We start from the raw sequence: 18,547 nt of genomic DNA, 5'->3' as shown, positions 1-18,547 counted from the left end.
GGGAATGATCCCTTCCTTCCCTTCCATTTCCACATCAGTTTGATGTGAGCCCCTCCCAAAACAATAACGAAAAGTCTCCAACCTGCAGAGATGCGGTTGAGTGACTGGGTTACAAACAGGAATAACGCAGGGGATGATGCACCCATGGCCACGGCAGGAGGTCCAGCCCCGCTCCGTTGGGCATCGTGCCCATGTGTCCCCCCCAAAAGCATGACCTGGGGGTCCGGGGCTCTCTCCTGCTGGTACAGACACATCTCTGGCAGCTATGCCTCAGCCGTGTTGTCCTTGCAGGATCTCGGAGCACTGAAGATCCCAGAGCAGTACCGGATGATCATCTGGCGGGGTCTGCAGGAGCTCAAGCAGAGCCACGACTACGGGGCCCAGCAGCTGATCCGCTCCAGCAGCAATGCCTCCACCATCTCCATCGGCAGCTCGGGAGAGCTGCAGCGGCAGCGGGTGATGGAGGCCGTGCATTTCCGCGTGCGCCACACCATCACCATCCCCAACCGCGGCGCGGCCGACGACTGGGCCGACTTCGGCTTCGACCTCCCGGACTGCAAATCCCGCAAACAGTCCATAAAGGAGGAGTTCACGGAGGGAGAGATCAACTGAGGGGCTCCAGAGGTGGCAGCGAGACACCGCTGGGGTGACAAACCGCGCCCCCCTGAAATGTATTTGCAGCCTTGGGCACCTGGAGAAGTTTAATTTTGTTATCCAGGGGAACTGCAGGCCCTGAGCCAGGCAGGAGGTGCCTGCCCTGGGGAGGAAACTGGAGGTGAGGAGGAGGACGAAGAAAAGGAGGAGGGCAGCTGAGCCTGCTCAGCAGCCGGAGCAGGATTTCTGCCTGCCCATGGCACAGGAGGCACTGTCTGGTTTGTGTTTTCCTGGAGCATCCCTGCATCCAGCTGTGTAAGGACAGCATGTTTTTCTCATCCCTGCTCATTGTCCATGTTCTCTGTGGTGTCCCAAGCTGAGAGGGCTTTGTCACTGCAACACGGACTCAGCCCTGACCTGTGCAGGCATTGCCAGGGACTGGTGTGAAGCCACATCCTGCTTTTCCATGGACTGCCAAACGCATCCCTTCCCTCAGCCCTCTGTAGAGCCAGAAAGGCCCTGTTTGTCCATTACCAATGTGTTCTTGTACTTAAAGGTTGGTGTATATAAACAGAATGTACATACAGTAAGCTCATTGTGCTGTAAGGAGAAAGATTTATTTTCATGTAAGCTATAAAAATTGATACTGACTCCTGAGATACTGCAGTGTCAACTAAATTAATTTCATGTTGTAGCATGTAAACATGCAGAGAAGCCTGTCTCCAGTCTTATCTATTCAAAACTCATTTTTTTTTCCTCCTCTGAATCTCTTGCATGCAGTTGTGGAGGAGGGGGAAAGCCAGTGATTGTTCTGAGAAGTCAGAGGTCTGAATAATCCCTCCTTGCTCCCTTGGGGAGTTTTGTTGACAGGTCAGACCTGACAAGCTGGAATGCCATGGTGTAAATTCCATCTTTCAGGAGGACAGCATGGACTGGCTGCCCAATTCTCTTCTGTTCCTGGTCATTTCTCCCAGCTGTAATTTCTCTGTGGATTCAGACAGGGGAAAAAGCCTTCACAGAAAGCAAGGACACAAATAGATGTGCTCCCTCCCTGAATGTTTATTCCCTACGCATTTGGGAAGGCAATGCCCCACACCAGGTCTTGGAAAGGCACTGGAAGTCACAGGAGCTGTTGCTGTGGGAGGGAGGGCAGGGAGCTGCTGCATCTCCCCCCTCAGCCCTGAATCACTTGAGATTTTAGGCAACCTGAGGAAACCTGCACAGATGACGCCACCCAGCACATTCCCACTGCTGCACTCTCCCTCTGGAGGCCTCCAAAGACAGCCCTGCACCCGCTTCCCATCACCCCCAGGCTGGGGAGGGGGCTGGGTGCCCTTCCCAAAGCCCTGGACCCTCTAAGCAAGAGCAGAAGAGCTCAAGTCCCACTAGGGCTCACCTGAGATGTGACTTCTCCTCCAGGCAGGCAGTGGCTGTTCCCTCTCCAAGGGTGACAGAAGTGTGACCGCTGGACGTGCTGCACTCACTGGGACCCTCCTCCAAGGCCCTCTCTGGGTGTCCCACAGCAGCTCCGAGCCTTCAGCACACAGAGGTGACCTCCTGCCCCTCCTCTTCCTCGGGTGCTGGTGAGCTGCAGGTGCAGTCACAATCCCTGAGGCCATCCCACCCCTCACACCACAGGGATTGGGAACCTCTGCGATTGGGATCTCCCCTGGCATGGCTGACAGTGGATCTGTGTCCCCAAGAAATGGCTCAGTAAAGCACTTTAATGCTTTAAAGCTTTTGCAACAACCACTCACATTTCCAGCGTTCCTGAGGCTGTTCCCAGCAGTATTAATGGATCACTCTGTGGTAGGAATTGTATATTTTGTAATGTTATCTTTGGAAATTGTGTTATTTTTATAGCTGTGGTTTCTCTTCTGTTTTGTTTTGGGGTTGTTTTTTTGTTTGTTTGTTTGTTTTTAACACAATAAAAGCACATGTGGCAATTGCTGCATCTGGAAATTAAAACTGGACAGAAACCCAGAGTAAACCTTCACCTGTAGGGCCTCAAAGGACCTGAAGCTACTGAAATGAAAAAGAAACCCACCATTGAGTACTAAACTTCTACAGTGAGTACAGAGAGGCAAAAAGCAGCTTCCAGATACGTAAAACTTTTTTTTTTTTTTCAATAAATGGTTAAAAAATAGTGAATTAAATGGAGAATGCATTAAGACACAGTTTTTCTGAGCTTGAAAAATTACGCTGTAAAAAACAATTTCCCAAAGAGAACACAAATTCACCACTATTTCAAGTTTTAGGAGTATATATTCCATAGGTAGGAACTGGAAATTGATTGAACTAAAGGTCCTTGCAAGAAGTTTATAAAATAATGCCTTGAAATGAAAGACATCAAGAATGTTGTTGTAATTCAGTAAAAATACAAAAAAAAAAAGGTTTCAAAAGATCTTGAAAACTGGCATGTGACAGGCATACAGGAACAGTCAGAGCCACACACCTGCAGAGAGCTCCACACATGACAAAGGTCCAAAGCTCCTGGCAGAAACACTGACTGGCCTGTGGCTCTGCCTTCTGCTGGGGCCTGTGTCCTAAACAGGATCGTGGAATCCCGATTGGTTTGTTTGGAAGGAACCTTAAAGCTCGTCCCATCCCACCCCCTGCCATGGGCAGGGACACCTTTCACTATCCCACCTTGCTCCAAGCCCTGTCCAAAGTGGCCCTGAACACTTCCAGGAATGGGGCAGCCACAGTTTCTCAGAGAAATCCACTCCAGCCCCTCACCACCCTCAAAGGGAAGAATTTCTTCCATATATCCATATTCACAGACCAGATGCTCTTGTGTTTTTTGAGCATTACATCACCTCACTTGTGACACTGCTGGGAAGGCACCTGCTTGTGACTTCTCCAGGCAGGCAGTGGCTGTTCCCTCTCCAAAGGGAGACTTCTCCCTCATCCCAGCTATTGGTGGTCCTACACCACCTTGCCTAGCCCAAGGAACATCACTCTTCTCCCAGGAAAGCAGAGCTCCACGGCCAGCAGCACTCTCTAGGAGGAAAATCCACCTGGATGAAACCACACAGAATTTCTTGCAGGCTCTGGCTGATGCGGTAGGAACCCTGCACTGCCCCTGCACTGAGTGCTCCTGGCTCAGAAGTGCCTCTGTCTGCTGGACATTCCCAGTGGGAACATCAAAACTGCCATCCAGGCTTCTGTTGAGGCACTGGGTGAGAAATCCTCCCCGTGATCCAGCTGAGTGGCTGTCACACGAGCTCAGCCTTGACTCCAGCCAGATCTGTGGCACTGCTGTGCAAATCCACAGCAGATCTGTTCCTCCAGGACTGCTCAGCCGCTGCAGTGACCTGGATCGTCCAAAGGAACTGCTCCTTGGTGACCATGGGGTGCTCCTGGCCTGTGGGACAGGAACAAAGGCCTGCATGGAACCCATGGTCCCTTGTGAACACAGATCCCACCACAGCAGCTCCTGGTGCTGCAGCCCCAGGATTTAAAACATTTCAGCCCCTTCTTCTGCCCTGTCAAAGCAGCCACAACAACTGAAATACTGCTGAACAAAATTACTTGGACTAGATGATCTTCAAAGCCTCTTCCTACCCAACCCACTCCATGATTCTGCGATTTTTATCCCTTCTTGGGCAGCCAGAACCCCAGAAAAGGGTCTCCTGGCTGTCACAAACAGCTGCTTTCATCACAAAAGAGAGTAAGGTCCAAGGCAATTTCCCCTCCCAACTCTCATTTCTTCCTAGCACAGTGTTTCAGATCATCCCCCACCCATCCTGATGACCTGACACAGTGTATCCCCCAACAAAGCCAATCCAAAGCAACACCAGCCATCAATTTAAGCCTTGTCCCACCTTTCAGGCTTCTCAGAAAGTGCCAGAAGAGCTCCCTGTATGCATCTCTGTAGCGCTCAGCTTGGGTCTGGGGACAGATGGACACAGAAGTCCCATGCTCTGTGATGCCCAGGGGGTTCTGGTTGTCCACCCTTAATGTCCCTTGAGACCCATGAACCTGAGGGAAGGAGCAAAACAGAGAAGAACAAACATTTCTAAGTTATCACATTTTCAATCTTGCATGCCTGGCCAGGTTAGAGAAGCCCTGGTTTGTAAAATCAAGACAAAAGGTCTGAAATGAGAAGTCACACTTGCCCCAGCCAAACATGGTTTGGCTCAGACACAGCAGAAACACCATGGATATGCTGCAGCACAGTGGCTTCCACTTGTGTGGTACCTCACCTGAGCAAAGCCCCTTTTCTAAGTGTTTAACAGAAATTCCTCCCCAAGACCAGCCCCCACAGCTGTAATTATTCATGACTGCAAGAATTTATACTCTTCTTCCCCTTCAATATGCTGAACTCTTGCTACACACCTGAAACCACTCTGGAAAGGACAAAGGAAATCTGCTTTCAGCCTCAGGAGAGCAGGCACCAGATCCTGCTCTGGTATGATTCATGCAGCTCATAACACCACAGAATGCACAGAACAGAGGGAAAATTTGGGTGAGAAAAGAGAAAATGGGTTGTAGATTGAATAAGGACAAGGAGCCACTGAGGCAACAGCCCAACAAATAGATGGGGCACTCAGAGCTCTGCTCTGGGTGACAAGGTGGGGATTGGTCACAGGTTGGATTTGATGATCCTGGAGGTCTTTCCCAACCTCAGTGATTCTATGATTCTGTTATAGAGAGGTTTTGGGAAATGTGCTGCAGGCACACTCAGAGGGGAAAACTTGTGCTGGGCTGTGGAGCCAAAACAAACTTGACTGAGCAGCAGGACCCCACCTCCAGCCGCTGGTCACAGCTCCTGGTGCAGTGCTGGCTGACATCCAGAGTGACAATGGCCCCGCTGGGGAACTTCATGCTGATGGCGACCGTGTCCACGTCCCTCAGGCAGCCCATGTCTGGGAACAAAACAGGCCTGGCTCTCACCCCAGGAACAGCAAACCAGCACATTCTGCAGCTACAAACTCCTCTTCTTCCTTCGGGAGCTGACACTGGCTTCGTGACACCTTCCCACAGGACGCCCTGATGACAGCACTCCAGCTGCTTCAGCAGCATTTCTGATGAAGAACAGGCAGTTCTGCAGGAACACACAGCCCCAGGCCCAACTCCACCTTCCCAGCCTGCAGCTCTCCCTAATGAGGGCATCCCACCTCTGCTTCCAGGATCAGGCAACTTCCAGCACGTTGCTGGAGCAAGGCAGAGGGTACAGAACCTTCCTGGAGGGCTCTTGTTTGCTGCATTTCAATGCTGTGCCATGGAGGAGAGCGCTGCATCCTGCCCCTCCTCACCCCAGCCAGTCAAGCTTGGCAGCTGCTGCAATTACCTTAATTAAAACTCTGCATTTCCATTTAAAAAATGGCAGCTTCCACCTTTTATGGTTCATTTAAATGAGTGTGGTAACCCAGAGCATGCATGTCAGCCCAACATGACCCAGAGCAAACACACAGCTTTGTGCTGGGATCCACAGGGAAGGGCCAGAGAAAGCACAGAATTAACGTTTCATTGACATTCTTGTGAGCTCAAACCTTTGCTTAGTATTTTCTGCACTCTGGCTCCAAACCTGTTGTCCTGCAGAGTAATGTTCAATGATGTCCTGCTTCACATCAGCAGGAGATTCACCAGATTCAGAGATCTTCATCAAGTACCCCCAAGGAACCTGCCATCTGTTTCACCAACCTGTTTACTCAACTGCTCCATGATGGAACAACTATGTCATGGCTAACATGCCTCTTGTTCCTTCTTTCTTCCCAGTTTTAACACTGAAGTCCAGAGGTACCCAATAAACCATCAAAGGACTCATTCTTACCTGCACAGAAGGCATGGCCCAGGGAAAATACTGTATCTGGCACACTCTCTCCCAACAACAAACTGATAATATCTATGTCATGCACAGCAGCGTTGTAAAAAATGCCACCTGGAAGAACCAAAACTGAGTGTTAAGGTCTCCATATTGAAACCCACAGCCAATGAACATTTCTGAACTGCACAGAGATGATATAAAAAGCCCCCACAGTGAAGAAACTAATACTAAAGGGACAAAACATGCACAGAAATGAAGTTTGGTAAAGAAAACACTCATCAAAAAACACTCCTCCCCATGGATCTTAAGGCTATACAAACTCAGGGGAATTCCCACAGAACACAGAAGCATTTCCAGGCCAGGCAGGACAGGTTTTGGATCAACCTGGTCTGGCTGAGGTGTCTCTGCCCATGACAGGGGGTGGAACAGATGAGCTTAAAGGTCGTTTTCCCCCCAAACCATTCCATGACTCTGAGTCAAGCCTAGACTCTTCAGCAGGAACCTGCTGGGTACCTGAGGCTTTCAGCTGCTGGATAGAGGCTGCTGGATAGAGGCTGCTGATGGTGGATATCCGGTGGATCCTGCCCAGCGCCTGGCTGTCCCGCACCTTCCTGTACAAGAACTGCAGGGCTGGGTCAAAGCGCCTTACAAGGGAAACAAGGAATGAGGTGAAACCAAGCTGATTTAAGGACAAAGTCAGGAAAGCCTGAGGAATCAGTGCTGCTTCCAGACACGTGATTTTATCAAGAATTAATCACAGGAAAACCACTCGTCTTACTTGTAGAACCCACACACAAGTGGCCTCCCACACCTGCTGACCTCATCAAAACAGGCTTCTGCTGTCTGTCTGTCCAAGCTGGGCAGCCCCTCGCAGAACACACCTTTACCTGTGCAAAACAGGACACACACAGGGCTCAGAGGAGACACAGCTGCACAAAACCCTTGATCTTGCAATAATGTACACAGCTTGTGACATTTCTGGTTTTGATGGCATTTACCCCCTTCTGCCTGCCTGCTGTGGTTTCAGCTGTCCCAGACCCCAGGAGTGGGACTGTTTTGGTGACAGCTTTTCTTTGACCAGCATTCACCAGCAATCCTGGGTGGGATTTTAGGATGAGACACTGCTCAGTCATAGTAGGACCAGTACAGTACAAACCCCACTGGTGTCCAGCCATTCACATCAGCAGTGATCTCAGTCACTGTAATGACACAATTAGAGAGCCTGCACAGCTCCAGGGCTGCTGCTGAAACACAAACACACTCACAAGTGCACATCAATGGGCACAGGGAAAAGCTGAATGTGCAGCTGCTCCTCTTACCTGCTTGTAAGGCATCTCTTACCATCTCAGGGGCTTCATCAGGTGGGGAACAAATAATGGCTCCAGAGACTCTGCAGGAATCGAGAGATCTTCAGTGAAGATGAGCTTTTCACTAGATCAAACAATGCTCAAAAGCTCAATTTAGTTAGTTAAAAAAACCTAAAACCCCATTGCTCTGGAAGAGCCAGCTGGGCTGTAGAAGGAACTCAGTGCCTGCTTCAAAGATGATATATAAAGTGACAGACATAGATTAAAATTACAAGTGGCACAAAGGAATTGCACTGCTTTTCCTGCATCTTTAAGGAGAAAAGTATTTTAAAGGTTTCCTTTAGAAAGGATTTAAATCCTGTCAGTTAACACACACAGAGAAATCCAATTTATGTGGTAGAGCTGCTGATCAATGCATCTTAGCTTCCTGTGATTCTTTACTTCCTAGTATCAAATCAGCCTTTCCCAAAACCTCTGCCTTTTCCTCTTGCAATATTTTAGACCTGATGGTAACAGCACTTTAGTGATGTTACAGTTCAGTACAACTGCGCAGCAAAAGGCTGCAACCTTTCCTATTTACACCAACCCTTGCTTATCTCAGAGTTCCAAGAGTCACCAAACTCAGCTGACTGCTCTGAGACAGGAAAACTGGCAGGTAGTAGGGAAGGCATCATTTATTATTCTGTGGGAATGGAGGAAAATGGTCTTTTTATATTTCTTAACAAAACTCCCTGTAACTGAACACCTCCAAGTCTGCATTAATCTGGGTATGTAAGCCCAGTTAAGCTTCTCAGAGACTCCGTGGGTAGGTGACAAAAGGGCCCCTCACTCCCACACGGATGGCTAGAGGCACAGTCTGGGGCTGCTACAGAGTTTCCCAGAGGGGAAGGCAAGGCTTGCATGGAACCCCCTGCCCTGAGCAGAGCCCCACACGGGAGCTCACAGCCGTCAGTACCGCGGATCACCGAGCGCGACAGCGGTGTCCTGCTGCCGCAGCACCCTGGTGCTGGCCGGGACCTCGGCGCCAAAGGCACGTTCCACCTCCTCTGGCCGATCCTCCACCACGTACAGCAGGCAGCAGCCCGTCTCCTCCAGCAGGCTTTGCAACAAGGCTTTGCTCACGAGCCCCGCACCGAAGAGCACGAGGCCGATGCCACTGCTACCGTGACACGAGGGGGGCATCGGGCTGTTGGAGGCATCAGGTGTGGGCCCACTTTGGCCAAGAGGTTCAATCCTGGTGTGGAAGGTGGCCAGAGGTGAGGGGTGGCTGCGAGAGGTGGAGGGCGTTGGGTCGTCCCTGTGTGTGGTGGGAATGGGGTGGTGGGGAATCAGCAGTTTGTGGTAGGAGGGCGGGGAGGGGACCATGCTGTAGCCGGTGCTGGATCCAGTGGTGATGAGGAAGGAGGGATGGGAGAGCAAGGAGGGCACGTCGAGTGGCAGGGGCAGGCTCAGGCTCAGGCTGGAGTCAGGACCTGCAGAGCTGGGGAGACAGAGATCAGAGAATAAGAGAATATCCTGAGCTGGAAGGGACCCACAAAGATCATCAAATCCAACTCTTGAGAAGAACACCCCGCATAAAAACACCCCAAGAAGATCACCGTATGTCTGAAGATGTTGTCCAAGTGTTTTTTGAGTGGGGTCAGATGAGACAGATAATTAAAGAATCATTAAGGTTGGACAGGACCTCTAAGATCATCAGAGTAAACCTCTGTCTGAACACCTCCTTGTCAACTGAACCACAGCACTAAGTGCCACACACAGCTCCCTCAGTCACTCCTCATAGGAGTGATTCCCAGAGCCTTCCCCAGCTCCATGGGGAACACTCCAGCTCCTCATGTCTCTTTTGCAGTGAGGGACAGAGCTGGACACGGCACTCGCTGGGCCTCAGCAGTGCCCAGCACAGGGGGACGGGCACTGCTCCGACCCAGCTGGGGACACAGCTCTGGGCTCGGGTGAGGGAGAACGGGCCGGATGAACCCGAGCAGCGGCCGGTCGGGTGAGACTGAGAGGAGGCGGCTGAGGCAGGGAAAGGCCGGCTGAGTCCCTCACCGGAGCCCCGGGGCGCGCAGCCCGAGCTGCCGGAGCAGGCGGCGGTTGCGGCAGTGGCGGCCCGAGCTGAGGTGCTCCAGGATGCGGTCGCGGCGCACCCTGAGGGGCAGCTGGCACGGGGAGCAGAACAGCGTCTCCACGGCAACGGCCGGGCCCGGCCCCGCCGGCTCCCGCCGCACCGACAGTTCCGAGAGCTCGGCCGCGTACTCGTGCAGCGTCTTCCTCCTCCGCCCCATGGCCCGGCCCCGCTGACTCGGAAGCGGAAGGCCCGGCCGCCTCACGCCGTTGCCCGGCAGCGGCCCCGCTCCGAGCCCCGCGGCGCCGGGAGAGGCCCCGGCCCGGCCCAGCCCCGGGCGATGGAAGCCTGTGGCGGCTCGCAGGGACCGGCGCCCACCGAAATCATGGGACAACTCCAGCAGGAGCTGCGGAAAGCCAAGGATGACCACAACATGGCCATAGGTACCGTGGGAGGTGACCAGCGCACACCTTCACCTGCCTAGGTCTCATTCAGTTCGGCTCCTTTGACATTGAAAACATCGCAGGGTGTTGCTCATAAGCTGAAAAGCCATTGGTTCTGAAAACACTTTTCCTCTCCTTGGAAGTGAAGAACATGAGAAAACCCAGCAGAGAAAGCCCTGAGCAGAATGACACTGCGTATCCTCGCAGAAAGTCGGGTTGTTTAATACATATGGAATCCCAAAATGGTTTGGGTTGGAGGGACCTTAAAACCACCCAATCCCACCCCCTGCCATGGGCAGGGACACATTCCCCTATCCCAGGTTATTCCACGCCCCATCCAACCTGGCCTTGCACACTTTCAGGGATGGGGCAGGGCCTCCCCACCCTCCCAGGGAAGAATTTTTTCTAATACCCCATCTAAATCTGCTCTCTATCAGTGTGAAGCTATCCCCCCTTGTCCTGTCACTCCAGGTCCTTGTAAACAGTCTCTCCCCATCTTTGTTGTCGGCTCCTTGTGGTACTGGAAGGTCACAGTTAGGTCACCCTGAAGTGAAACAACCTTTTCTTGTTCAGGCTGTACAAACCCACATCCCAGCAAAGCACCACAAACCACATTATCACCCAGAATCACTATGGCTGCAGCATTAATGTGACCCAAGTCTGTTCCCAGACTGTTCCCACAGTGGCTTTGCTTATGCTTACCTGAAAAAAGCAGCTACAGAGCATTCAGCAGGGATCTCCTTTGCTAACAGAGTACTCTCCCACTTTACAGGTGCTATCTCTTCCTTGCAAAGACAGATGGAGATCCAAGAATCTGAGCTTCGGAGAATCAGATCTGAAAAGGAATTTCTCCAGAAGCAGCTCAGAGAGCGAGAAGTCCAGCTCCAAGCTTTGTCTGACAAGGTATGGCCCAAGATTGGTGGCCATGGCTAGCAGGAGACATGGCAGCTAGGAATTTGGGATTTTAGCAACATGTCCCTCTCTCACAGGCATGGGGCACCTGTAGCTGCAAAACTGAAGTGTAGAATATTTTCCTTCCAGTTTTTCAGCCTGACAGAAGAACAGAGGCAGGAAGAAATCACGGCGATGATGGAGGAGGAGAACCGCAATCTTCAGCAGGTGAATTAGTGTAAAGCCTATACAGAAAAGTGGTAATTTCTGCTTCATTGGGCTGGTTTTAGGGCTGGTGGAGTTTGGCATACAAAACCCCATCTTAATCCAAGTAGTTTTAGAGAAAACTACTAATATAATAACAATAATAAATAACAACAGCTACCAGTACAAGTGAGATTGTTAGTCCATAGATTCTGCCCAGAAAGCATTTGGACCAAATAGTGTGAAAATGAGGCCAAACTTGTTCACTTTCTTCTACCCAGTGACAGCTGGATTTCTGTATCTGCTCAGGTTGTTAGAGAACAAGAATCCCAGCTGGCTGAGCAGAAGGAGATCATCAGTGAGTTACAGGGGAAAATCAGCCAGCTGCAGGCCGAGGTTGTGAACACCCACCTTCACCTCCTGGAGCAGAAACAGGCTCAGAAGGAGATCCAGAGCCAGGCTGAGGCACTGCAGCACAAGGAGCTACAAACTAGAGTGGCACTGGAGCACATCAGCAGCAAGGCAAGCATGGCCTCTTTCAGCTCAGAGCCCTGTCCCCCTCTTGGCACACTTGGGAATCTCAGTCCCTTTGCTTTCTAGCTGTGGAGCAGGCAGCTCTTGTGCCACTTAAAAAGAAAACAGACCTCAGATACCAGAAACCCTTGAGAAATTAGTTCAGTTGAGGCACATCACCAAATTTCTAACATCCTTACAGACCCAAGGTAACAAGAACCACCTTAAAGTCATCTCTTGCAGGCAGATGTGCCTGGTGCCAGGGGAAGAGCCTTGGCCCATCTAGACCCACATAATTACCACAGCACTTTCAGTGAAGCCCAAACTGCATGTAATTTCACATTAAACACTTTCCACATCATCATTCACTAGTCTTTTGCCCAAGCCTGACAGCACAGGCTTGTAAGTCCATGCAAATGCCAAGGAACTGCACATAAAGACTGAACACACTGCTCTCCTCTTTTACCCTAAGTTTGAAAGGTATCGAAACAAAATAATCCAGGCTACATTCAGCGTGGAGGGCATCCAGAGCCCCTCGGCCGAGCTCACAGACAACGAGGTGCTGGAGGCAATGCAGGTATGTGGCTCTTCCAAACAGCTTCCAGCAGCCAGGAAGAGAACACTTTGCAGTGCTTCTCTCAGCCTTCCCACCTCTTTACATGTTGCTGATTTTCAGAAAATCATTAATGAGCGGACGGAGTTCCAGCAGATGCTGAAGAACAAGGGTAGCAAGGTGTCACTGCTGAGCAGCGACAGCCGCACATCATCGCCTGCGAGGAGAAGGACCTCCTCCAGGATAGAAAGGCTCTGATGGCTGAGCCAGAACCCATCACCAGCCTCAGGCTCTGGGTTCTGGGCTCAGAGCTGGTGCATTACAATGAATTAAACTCATTTTACTGACACCATGTTCTGTGGGAGTTTCTGATTCAATTGTTTCAGCCAACTCAGAGCACAAGTCACTTTAATTCCTTGGTCTGTAGTAACTCTTGACTTCCCAGAGAAGCCTGAAACACAAGGATGGCTTGCCTACAAGTGTATAAATTCCCATTTTTGCTTTGGGAAGTTTTTTTAAGTGACACAACTCAACATCCACCAATGCCAAAACAAGGGACAGTGCCAGGACTGCAAAAGCCGTTTTATTTTTCCATTCCATGTGCAAGTGCCAACATGGGCATGTATTTGACACAGCAGCATTCAGTTAGAGCTCTGAGATATCATTTTTTACCAGAAGAGAATCAATCTGGGGGTCACCTTAGGGAAAGGAGTGAGTCCACATGTGTGCTCACCCACATATATAGGTCACCCACAGACTGCTCAATGAGAACTGCGCCAACTGTCTGTATTTTGGAAGGTAAAAATATGTGGGTGGGGCAAAAAGTTCCAGGAGGGTCACTCTGGGCATCAGTGCCTGAGGGGACAAGGAAGTCAGCAGTGTCAGCTGGAGGCAGCTCCAAATAGATCTGAACCTCCTCAGCAAGAACAAAGCCAGTGCTCAACCACAGTAACTCTCTGAGCACACACAAGGTCACTACAATTCCCACAGGGATGGAGGATGGCCCTGAAATGCACTGGGACACACAAACCCTGCAGTTGACTCAACAAATCCCTTAAAAATGGAAGCTGTACTCATGCCTAAACACAGAAACCGTCACTTTAAAACGCATCCCTCAAGTTCTGACACAATTAAATGCTTCTGACAGCAACTAAATGTTCACAGTTACTCCAGATAAAAATAAAATTCTGCAGAACGAAACGTCAGCGAAGTGCTTTGGCATTCTGACTCCAGGTTGTACCCAGCAGAGGACCTCAGTTCCACACTGTCAATTACTGCATTTCTTTGCTGCCAAAATAATGATCCAGATGAAACACCAGGAGGGAAAAGTGATCTTGCAGAAATATGTGACTGTGCTTGTTTTAAACATCGTAGTGATTTTCTCTACTGCGTTCTGACATCCTACACCTTCTCTGCCTTCAGTCCATGTTTGAAGATGCTGCTCTTTCTGCTCAGGCCTAACATGGATGATCTCTTTTCAGCATGAAAGATCCCAATTCTCCTTGCTGTAGCTCATCAAACTCTGAAGCCATTGCCTTCCCAGCAAAAGATGTTCCACATCTTTTCTTTAAAAACCCAAACCATCTCACTGTGCACCAGTTGCATTGTTGAATATGTGGAAAAAAAACAAAAAAAAAAAAGGAAATGGAATCCTCTTTCAGCTCAGGCAGCTGCTAACGGATCACAGTCAGCAGAGAGGAAACTGTGGCCAGGTCAGTTTTTGAAGGATAAAGTACTTTCAAGTTCCCATCCGTATCCACCACTCGCACCTGCTCCACTACCAAGGGCAGGTTCAAATTCCCTGGTCCACAGAGAGCGTCCAACTCCATATCTGAACCAGAGCCTTCCTTGTTCTGCAAGGTGGATCTGTTCAGCTCTGCAATTTTCTGTTAGAAGCAAAATACAGAGAACATCAATTCTGTGGCACAGAACGAATGAGAGGGAGTAACAATACTACTAAAATACGAATCAGCTTCTCAATGCACGTGAGCAATGACATGTTTGGTAGGAGCCCCCCCAAGAACAGAAGGATATTTTCCTGAACTCCCTACCAGGATAAGGGTGTCCATCACATCTTTGCAGATCTGTAAACTGGTATCACTTGTCACTTCCAGAAACAGGTCCTGTGTCTCTTTTCTAATCTGCAAGAGTTTCAGAGATGAAGCAAGTCAGAGCAGAGCCCCACAGCCCCCTGGACACCTCCCAGTACAGAGAACTGAAGGCCTTCACTCAGTTTAATTCAGAGGCAAAGCTCTGCTGTTCTTTACAAGTCAAAAACAATATTCTTGTCCTTCGACAAAGCCTTTGCACAGGCAGGCTGGTGCTTTGGAACAGATTTCCAGAAGTAAAACTGTATCTCCCAGATCCCTCTCAATCTGGGAGTAGAGCCCATATGATGCAGGCTTTAAGGGTTTATACTTGGACTACAAGCACAAGTTCCACAGAACTGTGTATGTCTTTGAGTTAAATGTCTCTCAATAGAAAGAAACACTGCTTAGTTATTAATGTATTTCCATGAATGGGAAGTACCTTTGTTTTCTCACTATTGGTTATTGGTGGGAAGGAAATCACAGCACCTTCAGCATCCAGCAGGCACGGGTAGTTGTCTTTACCATCCAGCAGCTGCAGGTACCTGCCATGAGAAACAAAGCAGTAAGAAGTGAGCAACTGAGAAAGCTGCTGGACACAATGACAAGAAATAGTGACAAAAAGGAATAAGTGTGTGATTCCTACAGTAGCAGTGAACAGCACAGGGCAGGGCCACATGCTGCTTTACAGCCTATTTGCTACTATGGTCAAGTTTACCTCACGTCTGATTCCCTTAGCTCACAGCATGTGCACCACACACCTTTCAATCCTCTCTTCTATCCTCTGTTCTAAATCTGCCACATCCCCAGTGCAGTCACTTAAATGTATGTGAGAAAACCACAAGGTACTGACTTGTGCAGCCCAGAGACGTTCTGACGCTTCTTCTGCTTCCGCTGCTCCTCAGCCTCCAGCTGCAGCTGGCGGAGAAGGTCCTTTGCCTTGATCTCCTTGCGACCCAGGGGCATGATCTGCACCACACAGGAAAATAAAACATTTTAATTCAATTTCTCTCAAACACCAGGGTTACAACACTCCCTGTAAGCAACTCAATAATTAAACAATATTCCTGCATGTTGTCATGCCCTTTTCAGCATGGAAATACTTTCCATTTCACACGGACTGCTGTAACACACACTTGAAAAACAGGCTCAGTCGCTAGTACTAAACCAGGCACCAGGTACAGCAGGACATCAAGGAAATCAGTGCAACTGCTAAAGTTCCTGGAGTTTGTTTTCTAGGCTCTATGGAGTAAAAAAGTACCCTTAAGCCCTACCTTGAGCTCATCAGGAGGCTGAACATCATATGTCAGAGGAGCTTTGACCAGCTGCAAGTCGTGGGTGGCAATGGTGGCCACTGTGCGCTTCTCACAGATGTCCTCATGCAGCTTAGTCTGAAACATACAGGATGCCATTGAAATAGATCAAAAAGTCAATGTGATTTATCCCTCCTATGTGCAGATTCTTCTATAGTTGATGTTGGCAGCACTACCAGCCAGGTGGCTGAAACACAGCCCTTCCTATCACCTGTATCTCCATTACAGCCCAAATGCAAAGGCAGCTAAGCCTAACAACATGTGACACATTTCTCCACAGGAAAACCAAGTTTCATATCAGAAAGCAATCCCAAATACTCAAATCTGGTAAACTGAAAGCAGGTCCTATCTGCCACCTAAGGGACAGGTGAACAGCAGGCCCAGGGATAGGTCTGTGGGCAGGATACCTCAGTCACAAAGCTGGGTGTGTAACATGGTTTTAACATAGATCAGGGAAGCTGGAGCCAATCCAGGGGATCTCTACACATGGACACGGGGTTATTTTTAGCTTTTAACAGGTTCCACAGCATTAACAAGCTGCTGTTACAGTCCCAACACAAATGTGAGTGCGTCCACTGCCCTCATGGCAATACCTGAGCTCTGATGGGTCTTTCCCAAAAACCAGTTCTGCTGATTTCAGACTGACTGGGCATGTGCTGCTGGCAGGGACCACTCACCCTGTACCCTCATACCTGCTGGGTGAGGAGCTCACCTTAAGTTTCACAAACACATCTGCTGGAAGGGGCCTAGAACAGTTTATTTCCAACTCTGCCAGCAATATTCCTGTTCCAAACGAGTATCACGAGGCTGCAGCTGTTACCTGCATGGTCAGGAACCTCTTGAGAGCATTTCCCGGCTTTAAGTTCACTCCTTTCAGCACACAGCACACGATGAAGGCTCGAACATCTTTGACACCTGGGCTCACTTTGACCACCAAAGGCGCTGGGTTCTCAGAGACGTGCAGAACCTTCACCAGCAGCTTGCTCGCCTCTTCCACCTCATCCTGCTCCCCATCCCCACTGTCCTTCTTCTGCTTCTCCCTCTTCTTCTTCCTGACGTCCTCTCTGGCACCCTCGGCCTTCCCCTTCCCACGGCCCCCAGCCCGTAGGTACTCCAGAATGGCCTTCGTCTGGCACCCATTGACCATCTTCTCCAGCCGCTTGTCCCTCAGCTGGTTGCCCCTGAAGTTGGCCTCCTTCAGCCGGGGGCAGTCGGCCAGAGCGGCGGGCAGCTCCCGCAGCTGGTTGTTGGCCACGTCCAGGCTCTGGAGGAGACAGAGATGGTTGGGTCAGGGGTGCGGGATGGGGACCCGGGCAGGGCGGCGGGGTCGGCTCCCACCTTGAGCGCCGGCAGCGCCGTGATGTCCGCGCCCAGCTCGGCCACCTCGTTGTCGGCCGCGTCCAGGCGGCTGAGCAGCGGGAAGGGCGCGGGGGGTCCCGCGGGGGGCAGGAGCCCGCCGGGCAGCGCCCGCAGCCGGTTCCCGGCCAGCAGCAGCTCCTGCAGCTGCGGCGCGGCGCGGGCGAGCCCCGGGCCCAGCTCCCGCAGCCGGTTCGCGCTCAGGTTGAGGCTGCGCAGCTGCGGGAAGGCCGGGGCCGCGTCCCCTGCGCCGTCCCCCGTCCCGCCGAGCGCGGCGGGCAGCGCCTCCAGCCCGTTCCCGGACAGGTCGAGCAGGCGGAGCGCGGGCAGGGGCCCGCCCAGCCCCGCGCCCAGCCCGGCCGGGCCCAGCGCGTTGCGGCTCAGCACCAGCGTGTGGAGCGCGGGCAGCGCGGCCGCCACGCCCGGGCCGAGCTCCCGCAGCGCCGCGCAGCCGCTCAGCTCCAGCGACTGCAGCAGCGGCAGCGCCAGCAGCGCCTCCGGCAGCCGCCCGCCGCCCGCAGCCACCCGCTCGGCCACCGCCGCGCCCGCCAGCGACAGCTCCCGCCGCCGCTCCCGGGCCGCCGCCTCCAGCTCCGGCCACGGCTCCGCCGCCGCCGCCATCGCGCCCAGAGCCCCGCCCGCAGCCGCCGCCACCGCCCAAGGGCCGCCCCCGGGCAGGGACCCGCCCCCGGAGGGACCCGCCCCCGAAGGGACCCGCCCCCGCAGGGACCCGCCCCCAGAGAGACCCGCCCCCGCAGGGACCCGCCCCCGGAGGGACCCGCCCCCGGAGGGACCCGCCCCCGCAGGGACCCGCCCCCGGAGAGACCCGCCCCCGCAGGGACCCGCCCCCGGGCAGGGACCCGCCCCCGGGCAGGGACCCGCCCCCGGGCAGGGTCCGGCCTGACCTGAGCCCGCCGCGGGAGCTCAGCAGCGGGAGCTCAGCAGCGGGAGCTCAGCAGCGGGAGCTCAGCAGCGGGAGCTCAGCAGCGGGAGCTCAGCAGCGGGAGCTCAGCAGCGGGAGCTCAGCAGCGGGAGCTCAGCAGCGGGAGCTCAGCAGCGGGAGCTCAGCAGCGGGAGCTCAGCAGCGGGAGCTCAGCAGCGGGAGCGCGGTGAGACGGTCCCGCCGGGACGGGGCTGAGCGCTGCTCCTGGATGCAGTGATGCCTTAAACAAGGGCAAACCGCGGGACCGCATCGCTGCTGAGCCGCGGGTCTGCCCCAGCCGTGCCGCACAGGTCCAGGTCCAGCACACACAGGTGCAGGTCCAGCACACACAGGTCCAGCACACACAGGTCCAGGTGCATCTCACACCGGCACAGCACACACAGGTCCAGGCACAGCACACACAGGTCCAGGCACAGCACACACAGGGCCAGGTCCAGCACACACAGGGCCAGGTCCGGCACACACAGGTCCAGGTCCAGCACACACAGGTCCATGCACAGCACAC

The 18,547-nt window shown here is 52.4% G+C and overlaps 4 protein-coding genes across 12 annotated transcripts in view; 2 read left to right on the top strand and 2 right to left on the bottom strand.

Moving 5' to 3' along the window:
* Positions 1–2,540, top strand: part of TP73 (tumor protein p73) — a 32,928-nt gene extending 30,388 nt beyond the window's left edge. For all 3 annotated transcript variants that reach the window (XM_086860772.1, XM_086860773.1, XM_023940397.2), the window contains exon 14: positions 292–2,540. In XM_086860772.1, the coding sequence (XP_086716898.1) occupies positions 292–612 (321 nt within the window). In that variant the 3' untranslated portion in view covers positions 613–2,540. The remainder of the gene's footprint in view (positions 1–291) is intronic.
* On the bottom strand, positions 1,190–10,020 carry LOC111938606 (uncharacterized). 7 transcript variants are annotated; one of them, XM_086860775.1, is made up of 11 exons: positions 9,724–10,020; positions 8,630–9,154; positions 7,687–7,757; positions 7,146–7,254; positions 6,881–7,011; positions 6,374–6,481; positions 5,347–5,465; positions 4,422–4,578; positions 3,050–3,961; positions 1,991–2,398; positions 1,190–1,579 (listed from the first exon to the last, which is right to left on the bottom strand). In XM_086860775.1, exons 1-9 carry the CDS (start codon positions 9,957–9,959, stop codon positions 3,813–3,815), a joined length of 1,605 nt encoding a protein of 534 aa, XP_086716901.1. In that variant the 5' UTR covers positions 9,960–10,020; the 3' UTR covers positions 1,190–1,579; positions 1,991–2,398; positions 3,050–3,812. The 7 variants fall into 7 exon arrangements, with proteins under 7 accessions (XP_086716901.1, XP_086716900.1, XP_086716903.1 ...); XM_086860774.1 differs by having other exon boundaries at positions 1,991–3,961; XM_086860777.1 differs by having other exon boundaries at positions 1,991–3,961; positions 8,744–9,154; positions 9,724–9,964.
* CCDC27 (coiled-coil domain containing 27) lies at positions 9,775–12,695 on the top strand. The gene is made up of 6 exons (XM_023940409.2): positions 9,775–10,182; positions 10,955–11,085; positions 11,224–11,301; positions 11,587–11,799; positions 12,263–12,367; positions 12,467–12,695. The coding sequence occupies exons 1-6, from the start codon at positions 10,080–10,082 to the stop codon at positions 12,599–12,601; spliced, it is 765 nt and encodes a 254-aa protein (XP_023796177.1). The 5' UTR covers positions 9,775–10,079; the 3' UTR covers positions 12,602–12,695.
* Positions 12,696–12,907: 212 nt separating this feature from the next.
* LRRC47 (leucine rich repeat containing 47) lies at positions 12,908–17,723 on the bottom strand. The gene is made up of 7 exons (XM_023940205.2): positions 17,082–17,723; positions 16,564–17,007; positions 15,705–15,821; positions 15,284–15,399; positions 14,873–14,975; positions 14,395–14,484; positions 12,908–14,229 (listed from the first exon to the last, which is right to left on the bottom strand). Exons 1-7 carry the CDS (start codon positions 17,718–17,720, stop codon positions 14,017–14,019), a joined length of 1,722 nt encoding a protein of 573 aa, XP_023795973.2. The 5' UTR covers positions 17,721–17,723; the 3' UTR covers positions 12,908–14,016.
* Between the last annotated feature and the right edge of the window lie 824 nt (positions 17,724–18,547).

Source organism: Cyanistes caeruleus, chromosome 22 (genome assembly GCF_971803275.1).
Source record: "Cyanistes caeruleus chromosome 22, bCyaCae1.hap1.1, whole genome shotgun sequence".
Taxonomy (NCBI): domain Eukaryota; kingdom Metazoa; phylum Chordata; class Aves; order Passeriformes; family Paridae; genus Cyanistes; species Cyanistes caeruleus.
The sequence above is the reverse complement of the archived record's forward strand: the minus strand, read 5'-3'. Positions and strand labels throughout refer to the sequence as shown.